We start from the raw sequence: 14985 nt of genomic DNA on the forward strand, positions 1-14985 counted from the left end.
TCCGTAAGAGCCCCCACTTTATCGAAGCTCTTTGCCGAACCTGTGAATGAGGAGAAAAACAATTGCCCCTTGGCCGGCTTCATCCCCCACAGAGGCTACTACATTGACTACAGCCGCGACAAGAAGGAGGTCAAGAGGAGGGAGTGGAAGAGACACGAGTTCCACTACGACAACGTCTGCTGGGCGCTGCTCACGCTCTTCACCGTCTCCACCGGCGAGGGATGGCCTCAGTGAGTGAATCCAAGTCAAATAATGAAAAGAAAGCGTTTCAAAGCAAACCTTTCTTTGGTTTGTTTGTTTTTTAAATGTCCCATATCTTTCGATTCAAGCTTTCTCCAAATTCTTTGGCAGTGGTGTTGTCTGAAGGGTCTAAAACGGGACAAAAAAAAATGTCAAGACATGGATGTGTTCCCCCTCTGGAGTCTTGAGTCTTTTTTGCCGTTTTGCTATACATTCACTTTTGCAATTGGGTGAGGGTGATCATTCTTTTTTAGGGGGCAATTGTCTTACCCTCTAATGTATGTCAGCATTTTTGTTGCACAAACTCACCTAGAAGTCAAATGTATGATTTATCAAAATCAGGAAACTATTCAACAAATGTCTATAATACCTCCAAGCTGATAAAACATGTTTTTCTATGGGCAACACAAGATTATACACACAGCAAGAATTTGTGATCAGATTTGTCATATCTCTGTAGCCGTTCCATGCACAGACATGAATGTGCTATCGTTTGACAAGTTTAAAATCAGCACTTTCGCCAGGTTTTCTCCGTTGTTTTTCTGTAATGAGCGGGGGGAAAAAAACATGCTGTTTGCAATTGCCAATAACTGCAACATTGCGTAATGATATAAAATTGCTGAAATTGGAAAGGTACAGTATGTGAGTATTCATGCAAAAAAACAAGTACTTCGGGTGCTGCTCATGCTGATTTGAGTGCGTTCATACTGTGCACTGCAACACACATACCTCTCTTTAACAACATGGCCGCTGCACTCGCCCTCTCCCCGCTGCCCCTTCTCAGGGTCCTGCAGCATTCCACCGACGTCACGGAGGAGAACATGGGTCCGAGCCGGGGGAACCGCATGGAGATGTCCGTCTTCTACGTGGTCTACTTTGTGGTCTTCCCGTTCTTCTTTGTCAACATCTTCGTGGCTCTGATCATCATCACCTTCCAGGAGCAAGGTGACAAGATGATCCAGGAGTGCAGTCTGGAGAAAAACGAGGTAGTCACGCACGCACGCACACACACACACACACACACACACACACACACACACACACACACACACACACACACACCCAATTAAAGGCGCGTGTGTTATATATTACATTTATTCCGACTTGTATACTGTATATTATGTTTGTCTCTTTTCATCAGAGGGCTTGCATCGACTTTGCCATGAGTGCCAAGCCCATGACCCGCTACATGCCCCAGAACAGACAGACCTTCCAGTACAGACTGTGGCACTTTGTGGCGTCGCCATCTTTTGAGTACACAGTGCTGGTGATGATCGCCCTGAACACTGTGGTTCTCATGATGAAGGTACAGCACTACCAAACTGTCAAGGGACTTTTTAAGGGGATGGTGGGGCTTTGGAGTGGGGTTATCCTGTCATAGAATTTGTTTGATATCGACCGTAGAAACCGTATCTGCTGTTCACTTTCAGTACCATTCGGCGCCTGCAGCGTATGACACAGTCCTGAAGCACCTGAATTCGGCCTTCACCGTCCTCTTCTCCATGGAATGTATCCTGAAGATCATGGCCTTTGGATTAGTGGTGAGTACAAACATAAGGGGATGAAAAGGTTGGAATCATTTGAATCATTTTTAGGCATGGTCTAATAACATTGTTCCCCTCGCCTCCTCGACAGAACTACTTTAGAGACACTTGGAACATTTTTGATTTCATCACCGTGCTCGGAAGCATCACCGAAATAATTGTGGATTTACAGGTAAACGGGCGAAGAGCTGAAGATATTTTCTTCTGTTTTCATTGAGGCAGATTATATCCTGGGAAATAACCTTTGCTTTCCATCCCTCCTAGTCTTTGAACACCATCAATATGAGTTTCCTGAAGCTCTTTAGAGCAGCCAGATTGATCAAGTTGCTGCGGCAAGGCTACACCATTCGAATCCTTCTGTGGACATTTGTACAGTCCTTCAAGGTCGGTGAACATTTTTTGATTTTCCTTTGCCTCCATTTGAATTTGTCACAGATAATATTGTTTCACGCGTGAACGCGGATCCTTTTTTTTTAACCGAGAAGCAACTGTCTATTTTACATCCTGTCCTTTCTCCAACAGGCGCTTCCTTATGTGTGTCTCCTCATCGCGATGCTCTTCTTCATCTACGCCATCATTGGAATGCAGGTGGTGCTGGAGTTTATGCTTCCCCGCTTCAATAAGAGAAACCACGTGTAGCTGACAGCTGTGGTCTAATCCCACTGAAATGTGACTCTCTCCGACCAGGTGTTTGGAAACATCAAGCTGAATGACGAGAGCCACATCAACCAGCACAACAATTTTAAAAACTTTTTCAGCGCTCTCATGCTTTTGTTCAGGTGATAATTGAGCTCCAAACCTTTATCGTGAACGTTGAATGACTCTTCAGCGTCTGACCACAGCGGTCACAGTAATTAGCTGATCGGCCTCACGTCAGTGAAGTGACCGGCCGTCCTGTTTTTTATTTATTTATTTATTTTTTATATATTTTTAAACCCCTTTCAGGAGTGCGACGGGGGAGTCCTGGCAGGAGATCATGCTCTCTTGTCTGGGGGGTCAGGAGTGTGAGCCGGACCCCTCCATTGCGCCGCTCACCATCTCCCCAGACCACGAGGGAGGCTGCGGGACGGAATTCGCCTACTGCTACTTCGTGTCCTTCATCTTCTTCAGCTCCTTTCTGGTCAGAAAAAAACTCATCGGCCTTACGTCTGAGGACTTCATGCTGTCAAACCTTGTTTTGTTTTTTTCCCTCATATCAGCCCGTGACTTGCTTTTTCCTTCTCGAACCTTGTCGTCGCTCCGTAGATGCTCAATCTGTTTGTGGCTGTGATCATGGATAACTTTGAGTATCTGACTCGAGATTCCTCCATCCTGGGGCCCCATCACCTGGACGAGTTTGTTCGCATTTGGGGAGAGTATGACCGCGCGGCGTGGTAAATTCTCGCTGTTATTATTTGACACTGCTTGATCCCACGCTAATTCACTGCCACACAATCCATGCTGGGCAGAGTGAGTTTGAGGCTGTTTACTAGTAAGCGCACACATTTTTCATAACCCCTGACCTTTTTCCTGGTGATGGCTCACATTTTTATATTTTTATGCCTCCGCGCCGGAAACAACCGTGGCGGGAGGCATTATGTTTTCGGGGTTGTCCGTCCGTCCCAATTATCGTGAACGGGATATCTCAGGAACGCCTCGAGGGAATTTCTTAAAATTTGGCACAAACGTCCCCTTGAACTCAAAGATGACTTGATTAGATTTTGGTGGTCAAAGGTCAAGTGTAAACTGCAACTTGACTGGTTGGCGGAGGCATGCAACTGCAACGCGGTAATTCTAGTTGATATTGTCTCTATTTTTTTTGGTTTGGAGAAATGTGGTGAGAAACCTTAAAATGTTCTCCCTGTGTCACTAACCACTACAGTAACACTTAATTGTGGCATTGTCTCTATTTTCATATGTTGCTATATTTTGTATTTGTTAATTTTATTTGAAATGGCGGTCCAATATGGCTTTAAAAAAATATATAAAATATGACAAAACCTGAAAATATAGACAAATTTTTTTAAATTCAGATTAAAAATCTTAAATTGGGACCTATCGTCATGAAAATGGCCAGGCTTAAGGTAAAATGTGTGCGCTGACTCATTTAGACGCCCAAATGATCCTTTAATCCATCAGTGGGAAGTCACTGTACCTTTAGAGATTACGACTTAGAATTGTGAGTAGATTGTGACTGACAGCATTTCCAGCTTTCACTGTTTATCCTAACTTCCTCCTAACTTCCTAACTAACTGTTTTTATCAAGTGGTCGCATCCACTACACTGCCATGTACGAGATGCTGACTCACATGTCACCACCGCTGGGCCTGGGGAAGAAATGTCCCGCCAAGATCGCCTATAAGGTATTGATTACGATTGTTACTATTGTTAGTATTATTATTTGATTATTTTCATTTATTTATAGTAAAGGATTTTATTTATTTTTTATTGAGATGTGTCCTTTTATCTCTTTGTGTGCGTGTGTGTGTGTGTGTGTGTGTGTGTGTGTGTGTGTGTGTGTGTGTGTCGTCATCATCATCAGAGGTTGGTCTTGATGAACATGCCCGTGGATGAGGACATGTCCGTCCACTTCACGTCCACCCTCATGTCTCTCATCCGCACGGCTTTGGAGATTAAAATCGCCAGAGGTCAGTTTTCAGTGTTGTTTTTCCGTTATTGGCTGCACGGGGAATGGTGCGAAATGCCGGTCGGAGCGTTAGAGAACTCACAGGTGTCTTTTTGTCACAGGTGGGGAGGACCGTATAGCTCTAGATACTGAACTACAAAAGGAAATCAGCGTTATCTGGCCCTATTTGCCACAGAAGACCTTGGATCTGCTGGTGCCGATCAACAAAGGTCTGTGATTATGTGTGCGCCTGTGTGTATTTGCTTATGGTGCGACTGTCTGCCGGGATTTTTTATGCGCATCGGTGTGTATGAAAATGGCCGTCGTTATCTGCCAACACAGACACCGACATGACGGTGGGGAAGATCTACGCTTCGATGATGATAATGGATTACTTCAAGCAGAACAAAGCCAAGAAGCTGAGGCAACAGCTAGAAGCCCAGGTCGGAACCCTTATTAGTTGAAATTCATCACGCGGCCCAGACAAGAAACCATCTGACCTGCAGGGTTTTTTGTTTTTTTTTTGTTTTTATTTTGTTTGTTTTATTTTATTTTAGAAGAGTAGCTTGATGTTCAAGCGTCTGGATGCCTCCACTCTTCCCGAGGACATACTTTCCAACACCCAGCCGCTTCCCATGATGGCCCACAGCGCTGGATCGGCTCTGTAAGTGTGTGTGTGTGTGTGTGTGTGTGTGTGTGTGTGTGTGTGTGTGTGTGTGTGTGTGTGTGTGTGTGTGTGTGTGTGTGTGTGTGTGTGTGTGTGTGTGTGTGTGTGTGTGTGTGTTAGAGAGCTGAGCATCTTTCCATATCTGTCTTTGCATCTGTCCCCGTACAGGACCAGGGGAGGTTTTGTGGCTCTGAGTCCTATCTCACCCCAGGAACTGTTTTTGCAGCCAATACCTACAGACGCAGAGTCAAGCCAAAACCAATCTCTGGTAAGAAGGATGAGTGAGCGGCAACAATAACATAAAAGATGAATGAGTAATCCGCATCATTAAAAGAAAACTCCGGTATTTTTTTTCCTGGAAAAAATAGCAGACGAACTCAGTCGAGATTGCCCCATTGAAGCTATCCCTTCAATACTGGATGAATTAAAATAAAATCCTGTCAAACCCAAGGCTTAAAACCTACCGCAGATTTCCTTTAATAGCACTCATAAGAGAATGGCATTCACGTTGGTGCAGCAAATATGTTTGGTTTTGGGTTATGTTATTGATGATTTAACGTTCCAGTGTCGGCAGTTTCTCCGCACCTCGCAGAGCGCGGCATCGCTCTCTCTCTCTGCGCTCCTGTCCTCGATATGCAGTACCTACGCTTTGGTCCCGTGGCGGTTTGGATAAGCAGAGGAAAGCTGCCTCGCTGTTTGCGTTGTCTCATTGTCTGCATTGTGTGATTTAACTGGTCTGAGGTGTTTGCTCGAGGAATGAGGTTTACTCAAGAACAGCTTCATATTAGTGTTTGTGCTCTTTTTGTCGTAAACCGCGGCCGCAGCACGGAGACCGATGTTGCGAGCTCGGGGTTTTTTTGGTGGCTAACGGGGACATCAGGGCCTGACCCGGCATGACTGTTTGCACTTCAGAACAGATGCACTAAATCCATTTTTTCCCTGCGAGTTGTCATCGCTTTTGTCACTGTCGTGTTCCCGCTCGCCTCCTTCAGTAACCAAATTTCTCTTCGGAGTCATTGTCTTTTGTTGTCAGGAGTGGCTGCTCTGTCGCTCTCGGTCTGCAATGGCTTCTTATTGGATGGATGATGGCACTGAGGAGGGCACTTGGTCATGGCCGCCTCTGACTGCCCGGTGATGAGTTTTTTTTTGTTTTTTTTTGCCTGCCCTCGTTCGTCTTCCCCTGGAGACGGGACTCCAGACCAGCCTGACGGGTGCCTTGTCCCTCCTTGCCATCCTCTCTCTGTCTCCCTTGCTCACCTAGGTGGGGCAGAGCGGTGAGGTGGTCGGAGCCTCACTAGAGCTCCCGCTAGGCAGGGTCCTGTGCGCGCGGGCCGCTTCCATGCCGCGTCTGGCAATAGAGTCCCAGGTACAGGCTTCTGAACGTGCATCCTCCACGGCTCTCCACGTCGGATCCGTGGGACCTCTCTGGCTGCATGCAACGCCTTTTGCCTTGTGTGCACGTGTGTCTCAGACCAGGTGACTTCAAATGTTGGGTTTTTGGCCGGTGATCTGTCACTTTGGGTGTCTGATTAAAGGCTCGGTCAGTTTTTGGCCGGTCGAGAGGCGCTGCATGACCCTGGGATGCCGATACTGTTTGTCAACTTCATTCGCAACATCCGCCGGCATTTCACAGTCCGGGAAGCCAGGACGAAGAAACATAAACTTCAATTAGTAGTGCTTGAGGGTTTCCCACCGGTGTCCATTGCATGGATCCGCTAACGTTAAGAATTTTCTCAGTTGCTCTTTCTCAGAAACTTCATATAGTTTTTACATGCATTTACCAAGTGCCCTCTCTCTCTCCTTTAAATTTGCTTTCTTTGAATACATTTGTGTGTTTGTTTGTTTCGTTTTGTGTCCTGGTGTAATCAGACTGAGGTTGCCAGTGGCTCATTGAAGCGTTCGGCATCTACAGATCAGCGGGTGAATGGCATGTGGCAAGAGGAACAGAGCCCTGAGAGAGTCTATCGACCTCGCCACAAAAGCTACAAGGCGGCTGGTATGTCGTATGTATGCAGATAAGACAATATCTTATGTTAAAAACTGTGTATTATATACCCTTTTGGGGTTTTATTTATACTCTTGTATTATTTGAAATTCAAGTTTAGAGTGTCGTGTCGTTTCCCCTCCTGCAGTTTCGCGCTCCGACCACTGGCAGCAGGGTGACAGGGAGCGCGGACGCTCCAAGGAGCGCTGCCACCTCCTCTCCACAGACACGTCTCGCTGTAACTCAGAGGAAAGGAGCCAGCAGGCCTCGCGCTGCTCCAGCAGGGAGAAGCACCTCCCCCGAGAAAAACAGGTAGGACCAAGATGCGCGATAAACAAAACTTTAGATCCAGGAAACCTGGCCAACCACAGAGAGAGAGTCTGAGAGGAATTACTCCCGTAGAAGTTAAATACCAGAGCGACACTTCGGGCCAAAACGTACCTGTAAGTATGAGCCACGCGAGGCTGCGTGCGCGTCTTCTGCCTTGCGTTCTCAGCTGCGTAGCTGCAGCTGCAGTACCACGTGTTGCAGCTAGGGGGGGGCTGCATCACACAACATCAGGAAACTGTCAGAGAGCCTCCCAAATCTCTTATATTTTATATCCCTCATATTTTTTTCATGTTTTGTGTGTTCACTTGATCCCTTATATTTAAATTCTCTTCCACTTATCATGGAGATTGAATTTGAGTTGAGGCGAGTGGCGGAACATGTTCATTAACGCACATTTATTTCAACTCCTCTGAGAGCGATTCAGTCTTTTCTTTTTATTTTTGCGATGATTCTTTTTCTCTTTTTTTTTTTTCCTGGTTGTTTGTCTATTGCGGATGTCAATCTGCTAACCACATCTACTGCTCCCTGGTGGAGTCCAGGGGTATTACCTCCACAGGAACATAGGAGCGCACGCCTAGTTGGTAGAACCAGACCTTAGGTTTGCAGTGATTTTGTTTGCATACTTACTCGGGTATGTTTGGTCCCTAAAATGGCTCATTCACAGATTCTCTGTTTGGAAAGTCCTGACAGCAAGAATAGTTTAAATACTTTGTTCACTTCCTGAGAAGACAAGCTGTATGTCATACATTTTGTTGTTCCTGTCTCCAGGGAAACAGCTCAGAAAGCCCAGTCCCTTCTACTTCAGAGTCTAGTACCCCCAGCGGCCGGCGGCCTCTGTCCCAGACCCCGACGCGCTCTCGCCCCCACGTCTCCTACTCCCCTCTCGTGTGTCACACGCAGCCTTCCGTCTGCGAGGACGAGCACGGCAGCCCGGAGACCCTGAGGCGAGGCAAACCCACATGGGAGAGCCAGCAAGAGGCGGCGGCGGCGGCGGCGGGGGCGGGGGCCGAGAGGCAGGGCGCGGCGAGCCGACGCCAATCCCCCCCTCGCCGCTACCCCTCCGAGCCCTTCCTGGCCTCCCAGGAGGACGACCACAGCCCGGACCCCTCCGGCCCCATGGAGACGCTGACCTTCGAGGCGGCCGTGGCCCACAGCCTGGGGCGCGCCAACACCATCAGCTCGGTCCGCACTCGCTCGCGGACCGGCTGGCAGGTCCCCAACGGACACTTCCGGAAACGCCTGGCGCAGACGGTATCTGTGGCGGGCGGCGACCCACTCAGTGACACAGAGGAGGACGACCGGTGCTAAAGAGACGAACGGAGGAAGAGGAGGAGGGTAGAGGAGCAGGAGGAGGAGCAGACGAAGGAGGGCCAGTCCCAGGAAGGTGTAGGAGAGCACTAGTATGAATAGAGCGGGGGACACTGTCATTGTTGGCGTGAAGACTTTTGAAGTTTCTGGGTAATGGATGTTTTGTAACATGGGAATTGAAAAAAATTAATAAAAACTTGAGAACAACACTTCCTCAATCTAGTTGCCAATTGACACATACCTGACAAGGAGGACGGTCCATTGCCTGTTTTTATTTATTTATTTGTTTTTAAGATAGAGTAATAATGAGCCTCAAGTATTCTTGGGATTTATGGTAAATAAATGCAAAAGAAGTGAATGGAAGGTATAATGAGTGGAATTATTAGAACTATGTCATATATGTCAATAGGTATTGTCATTTCTGCAGGTGTTTCTAACAACGAATCAATGTTGCTCTTGTCTGTTGGGTGTGTGGAGATGTAACTATGCGCAAAAGGAGAAACAAGTTTTCTTTTAAATACACAGTTTTGTAAATACATTGTGATGCCATGACACCATTATCACATATTTTGCAACAGTTTCTTTGACCTGATTAGTTCAATTGTCCATCTGGAAATGATGTGAAGCCTCATGTGTCAATGTGGATAATAGTAAGCAATACTCATTATGCTGAATTATTTCGGTATGCTTGAGTGTGCAAGAGATATACACATATAGACTCATGAATTTGGAAAAATGGTATAATGTGCAATTAACTATAACATTTTGCCACAATATCCAATGTATTTAACACTTAGTCTTTTGTATTTCAGAAAAAATATGTACACAATAGAAAATCAGGGTAATACTATGAAAACAATATGATCGTTCAACTCTTTTCATTTGCCTAGCTATCTTTTTAACTTTTTAACAAATTTTGTGGATGTTTAAAACCATTGCGGACAAACAACTGTAGAAAAACTTTACACATCATGACACGCCATTTACACATGAACACCCAAATTATGCATTCATCTTCTAATTACTAATAATGTACAGGAAACAAATATGCTGTCTGTAAGATTAAGCGAGTGAAATACACTGTATAGGCTGATGGGCTTTAAGGTGACGACATTTCAAATTTTAAGGTATTTGTATTCATTTACTTTGCCTGACGAAGGCCAATTCTGTGAAACTCACTTAACCAAAAACATTGATGACAATTTGTACCATAATTTACCGGAATTCATATAATTGTTGGGTTTTTATGTGTACAATAGTTGTAAATACAAATAAAAGTGTCATCGAGTTGCACTCTTGAGCGGCATTGGTTTCTTCCATCCCAGACGCCTCAGAGGATTTGGATCCAAGCCTGATCCTGGACCAGCACCGCCTCTATTGGAGCACAACGTCCCTATGCTTGAAATGACGGTGGAATTATTGTTGTTCTCATCATCATTATCATTATTACTGGTATTATTATTAATATGCCACTGTATTTATTGAAAGACTCCGCACTGTTTACTATTTGCACATACTATTTGTTTATTTGGAACTGCAGAGGCTGTGAAAAACAGTCAGCAGAGCAATACTAATAATAATATAATCTATATTATGAAACATTATATATATACATAACAAATATAATCATATATATATATATGTGTGTGTGTGTGTGTGTGTGTGTGTATGGGATCACAGTGCAGGGGGGGAATTAATATTTGTGCAATGGAATATTGCATGAATATATGCAGGCTGCATATTGAATATACAAATTTCAATGTATTTATTTATTCATTTTGTGCACGCGACGCGTAAACAACACGTGTGTTTTTGTTTGTTTTTGTTGTTGTTGTTGTTGTTGTTGTTTTTTTTTGGGGGGGGCCTGTGACGTCTCAGAAAAACATCCAATGGATCCGCGCGGAACGAAGAGCGCCGCAAAGCGGGGCCCGTGACGTCACTTCCGCTGGCCCCGCCATGTCCTCCGGGGAGAGCTAGCCAGGAAGCTAACCGACGCTACACCTGAAGTTGGAGGGGGAGGCTGTCGGCGCAAGTCCGGAGAGACAGCCCTTCGTCCTGAGCGCGGGGAGGCCGTCGGCGTGAATTATTTTCCGCGACCGCCATTACCTTATCTTTCTTCTGTCGAGCAATGAGCGAGGCATAAACCGGGAAGTGTATGCTGTGCTACGCTAAGCTGGCTAACCTTCCGAGGGGAGTGCTTTGTTTTGATAGCTGTTATGCTAAGCAGCTGCTAGCATGTGCGGCTGCTGAGACACACATCCCTGTTCTATAAATAATGCACGGCACACCTCTGGGCAATAGGTAATTTCGTTGTGGCTTTTCTTATATATACATATATACACACTATAAAAGAAAAAAACGCCTGCTGGGTGCTTGGCTAGCAGGTCATCAAGCCACGGAGAAAACAAAGATATGGGCAACTGTCTGAAATCTCCCACATCGGACGACATCTCTTTGCTTCACGAATCGCAGTCAGACAGAGCGAGTTATGGAGACGGAGCGGACCCCGACCTGGAGCCCCCTCCGCCCTACCAGGTGGGGAGCACCTTCAACGACGAGGAGTCCAAATGGGCAGGTCATAGCTTATTAAAATGAAGCCGAGCAGGACAATATACTTGGGGAAGTGCCACCAGGATCCCATCTAATTGCCAACATAAAGCGCTGGATTTGAAGTAGTTGTATTTATTTAGGGTTAATTGTTATTGGAAAATAGTGTGGCGCTAGATTTCAAAGGTGAATAATAATATAAGGATGACGATAACCTCGATTGTCTAGCACCTTTCACATACAACATGCAACTCAAAGTGCTTCACATTATTAAAAGGCACTCAAATAGTAATGTTAAAAAGCAAACAAGCTTAATGCGTGGAATAAAAAATAGGTGAATATTATTGCGAATTTCAGTTTTGGGTCATCGACCTTGAAGGATGATGAACGATCATGATCAGTGGATGATTTTCAATTGTTATTTCTTTTGTATTATTGCTCTCGGAGTATTAGTCTTGAACTATAGCAAACCATTCTCAAAATAATCTGCACCATGGTTTAGGGGCCTTTTTGCTCCTCCGCCTCAATGATTTCTCTTTAATTATTGGCCTCGGTTTTAGACTTTCTCGCCGCTGTTAAGGTCAAACATCCAAACATGTGAGTTGTTTCGGTCGGTGACGTGTCCTGTTTTGATCCCTGGTTTGATTTTTGATCTTCCAGGAGCAGGCTCACATGCCCACGTACCATCCCACCCCCAGCCAGACCCGCCTGGCCACGCAGCTGACGGAAGAGGAGCAGGTCCGCATCGCCCAGCGCATCGGCCTCATCCAGCACCTCCCCAGGGGCGTGTACGACGGGGGCCAGGACGGCTCAGAGAAAAAGATTCGGGAGTAGGTGTTTTCCACCTGGCATTGCTTTGTTTACACTGAGATAGATAGATAGATAGATAGATGGATGTGAGATGTCCCAGCATCTCACATCAAAAACAATAGTTTCAAGTTCAAGAGGTTTATTTCTCACATACATATACATACGTTCATACATATACACAGTGAAATGTCTTTGCAACGCACCTGGAGATTATGCACAAAAGTTACTAAACCAAACATAATAGCAAACATAATTCCTACCTACCTTCCTAGCAACTAACTGAACCTGACTGATTCCTAAAACGTAATGCAGTTAGGGAATAGAATAATATAAATAAAATGTAAAAAAATAAAATAAAAGCCAAAAAGATCATACAAAGCGTGTGTACAAAATAGAAGGGAATAGACTTATGTATAATGGGATAGGCTATTTGTATATACAGATATGTGCTGTAAAGTGCATGTGAATAAAAATGTGAATAGGCTGTTATACTTACAAACACTGGAATGAAACTGGAATAAAAATTAAATATTGCAGACTAGTGGAAAATGAACCTGAAAAAAGTAGGCAATATAAACCTGAAAAGTGACCTACACACTAAAATATGGCAGGATATGGGAAAATAAACAGGAAAATTGTGAGCAGTATAAACCTGAAAAGTGAGCTGTGAGTCAAAAAAAACCCTCAATAAGTATACTCCGTCATCTTGCTGTGGTGTGATTCCCGCCGTGCGTCCTCTTCGCAGGTGTGTGATCTGTATGATGGACTTTGTTTACGGGGACCCCATCCGGTTCCTGCCCTGCATGCACATCTACCACATGGACTGTATAGACGACTGGCTGATGCGCTCCTTCACCTGCCCCTCCTGCATGGAGCCCGTGGACGCTGCGCTGCTCTCCACCTACGAGACCAACTGATCCCCCCCCCCCCCTCCACGCTCGCACCGACCACGCCCGCCGCCGAGCTTCAAACACAAAGAAACCCCCGCGGCCGCCCCTCCCGCCACCGTTTTGATACTAGATGTTGTAGTCGACAAACTGCCTTCCACCCCTACAGTGTGTGACACCAAATCGTCTGTGCTGATAGAACGACTAGACGGATCTGTACGGTAACGTACGTGTGTGTGTGTGTGTGTGTGTGTGTGGGTGTGGGTGTGGGGTGCGGCGGCGTTCCGTGTTTTGCAACCCACTCTGGATCCCCACTCGAGCAGGTCTCAGTGGCGCCTCAACCCCCCCCCCCCCCCCCCAAACTGATCGCTGGCGTCAGGTGAGCATCCATTTTAGTGAAAGAAATGAAGCTACTGAGTTGTTGATAGAATCTGGCCGAGACATTAAAATGCAAATTTCATGGAATCACCAAGGCACCATTAGGAAATGGACCTCATAGCATCAACGTGCTCCCAGCGTTTAAAAAGAAGAAGAAAACAAAAAAGGCTTGCACTTTGTGGAGGTGAGTATAAAATAGTGAAATCTACATAAAAGCTGCTTGCTGCTCTCTAGAAACCACAGGGCGTTAAAAAAAAAAAAAAAAAAACAACAACAAATAATAACGTGTATGTTCGGCAGAGATCTGTGTGATCCCATTGTTTGTTCATTTTATTGGGTCACTGAGAATTTTCCATCACCAATTTAACCACAAATGGCGAAGCTGCCTCTGAATGTCCGGCGAAAAAAAACAACTTGTATTCAATCGAAAGTTGGAGAAGTTGGAGTTTTTGCGGTGTAAGGTTCATCCTTTTGACCCAAAGAGGTGACGGACGCTGGCAGCCAATGTAAAGGGCTCATTTGCATGAGCGGGTGGATCAGTCTCAAATGAATAAATGCTTGCACAAATATCCATCTGATCCAGAGATTTGCACTTTACGTACAGGATTATAATGGAAATAATATATTAATATATACCTAATACCTTGCACTACAATATTTCCTTCCTTTTTTTTTTTTTTTTTTTTTTCCTTGCAATGCAGAAGTTGAAGTTAAAAAAAAAACAACAAAAAAAAAAAAAGATTTGATAAAAGTCTTATCAATTATGTCCGTGGACAGCTATCACATTGAAGTAATCCCGAAGATGTTTCATGAGTTCTGTGATCCTGTGGCGTGACTCTGGTTCGTCTTGACCCGTTTGTGTTTTGGGGTTTTTTTTTTTTTTTTTTTTTTTTTTTTGTACCGTGTACGTAGAGGGACAGAGGTTGGCTCCGGTTTGACAGCGAAAACACCCGATTTGATGAGACTCATTCTATCCGTTGACTTTAAAATCCCCTCGCACGTCGTGTTCGTTGTCACGTTCCTGAAAACGATCGTGGTCGGCTTCATGATTTATGGGTTTTTGTTCCTTTAGTGCAGTTCCGCAAACTGGGCTGCAGCGTTGGGTTCAGTTTGCTTGGTGACTATGCTTTACTGTTTCTGTGGCCGTCCTTTCCTTTTCTCCCTCATGATTTATATATTGTCTTTTTTTTTTAACTTTTTTTTTTTTTCTTGTAGTATTATGGACCGGTCGCATATTCTAGAATCGCGGCCTTAGTTATGAAGCTATTCCACAGGTTCCAGCCTGATTATGCAAACCTCTGTCCCAAACCAATTTCCGAAAATTCTCACACAACGTGATGTATCTGAGATAACATGTCGTACTTCTCAGCTTTATTTTCCTGCGATTTTCCTCTCTGGTTTGAAGATGTTTTGTTTTTTTTGTTTTTCTGAAAATGTCTGTAAAACAAAAATAAATCTGAAAGCACACAGTTGTTATTTTATTCATTCAGCACAAACTACATGTAAATTGGCGGATGAATCCAAGCAACATTTCAGAATGCCTTTTTGAAAATGCAATGACATCATCAGGTTTGCCAAAGGCTGCAGGAATTCCAATTAATGCATCCAATTATTGAATTACAAGTGCAAATGAAATTGGTAAATTACATCAGCTAAACCTTTTGGCTTTTAAGTGCTTGGCAGTG

General features: G+C 44.9%; 2 protein-coding genes across 2 annotated transcripts in view; both read left to right on the top strand.

Annotated features, from left to right (window-relative positions):
• The window catches only part of cacna1eb (calcium channel, voltage-dependent, R type, alpha 1E subunit b), a gene marked incomplete at both ends in the record, with an annotated part of 51967 nt that extends 43289 nt beyond the window's left edge, over window positions 1-8678 (top strand). The window contains 20 exons of the mRNA XM_080010380.1: window positions 93-230; window positions 1025-1226; window positions 1382-1546; window positions 1671-1781; window positions 1876-1956; window positions 2049-2168; window positions 2307-2372; window positions 2472-2563; window positions 2730-2904; window positions 3030-3157; window positions 4030-4126; window positions 4306-4411; window positions 4512-4619; window positions 4732-4832; window positions 4947-5053; window positions 5225-5324; window positions 6318-6422; window positions 6926-7052; window positions 7189-7352; window positions 8139-8678. Of these exons, the coding sequence (XP_079866506.1) occupies window positions 93-230; window positions 1025-1226; window positions 1382-1546; window positions 1671-1781; window positions 1876-1956; window positions 2049-2168; window positions 2307-2372; window positions 2472-2563; window positions 2730-2904; window positions 3030-3157; window positions 4030-4126; window positions 4306-4411; window positions 4512-4619; window positions 4732-4832; window positions 4947-5053; window positions 5225-5324; window positions 6318-6422; window positions 6926-7052; window positions 7189-7352; window positions 8139-8678 (2833 nt within the window). The remainder of the gene's footprint in view (window positions 1-92; window positions 231-1024; window positions 1227-1381; window positions 1547-1670; window positions 1782-1875; window positions 1957-2048; window positions 2169-2306; window positions 2373-2471; window positions 2564-2729; window positions 2905-3029; window positions 3158-4029; window positions 4127-4305; window positions 4412-4511; window positions 4620-4731; window positions 4833-4946; window positions 5054-5224; window positions 5325-6317; window positions 6423-6925; window positions 7053-7188; window positions 7353-8138) is intronic.
• A 1977-nt stretch (window positions 8679-10655) lies between these two features.
• LOC307238509 (RING finger protein 11-like) lies at window positions 10656-14767 on the top strand. Its single transcript, XM_080011514.1, has 3 exons — window positions 10656-11213; window positions 11886-12055; window positions 12781-14767. The coding sequence occupies exons 1-3, from the start codon at window positions 11091-11093 to the stop codon at window positions 12950-12952; spliced, it is 465 nt and encodes a 154-aa protein (XP_079867640.1). The 5' UTR covers window positions 10656-11090; the 3' UTR covers window positions 12953-14767.
• The last annotated feature ends 218 nt before the right edge of the window (window positions 14768-14985 follow it).

Source organism: Zeus faber (assembly GCF_960531495.2).
Source record: "Zeus faber genome assembly, chromosome: 12".
Classification (NCBI taxonomy): Eukaryota; Metazoa; Chordata; class Actinopteri; order Zeiformes; family Zeidae; genus Zeus; species Zeus faber.

Coding starts and splice junctions, on each gene's coding strand:
- LOC307238509 (XM_080011514.1), top strand. CDS start 11,091: ATGGGCAACTGTCTGAAATCTCCCACATCGGACGACATCTCTTTGCTT. Junction 11,214..11,885: donor AGCCCCCTCCGCCCTACCAG/GTGGGGAGCACC, acceptor TTGATCTTCCAG/GAGCAGGCTCACATGCCCAC. Junction 12,056..12,780: donor TCAGAGAAAAAGATTCGGGA/GTAGGTGTTTTC, acceptor TCCTCTTCGCAG/GTGTGTGATCTGTATGATGG.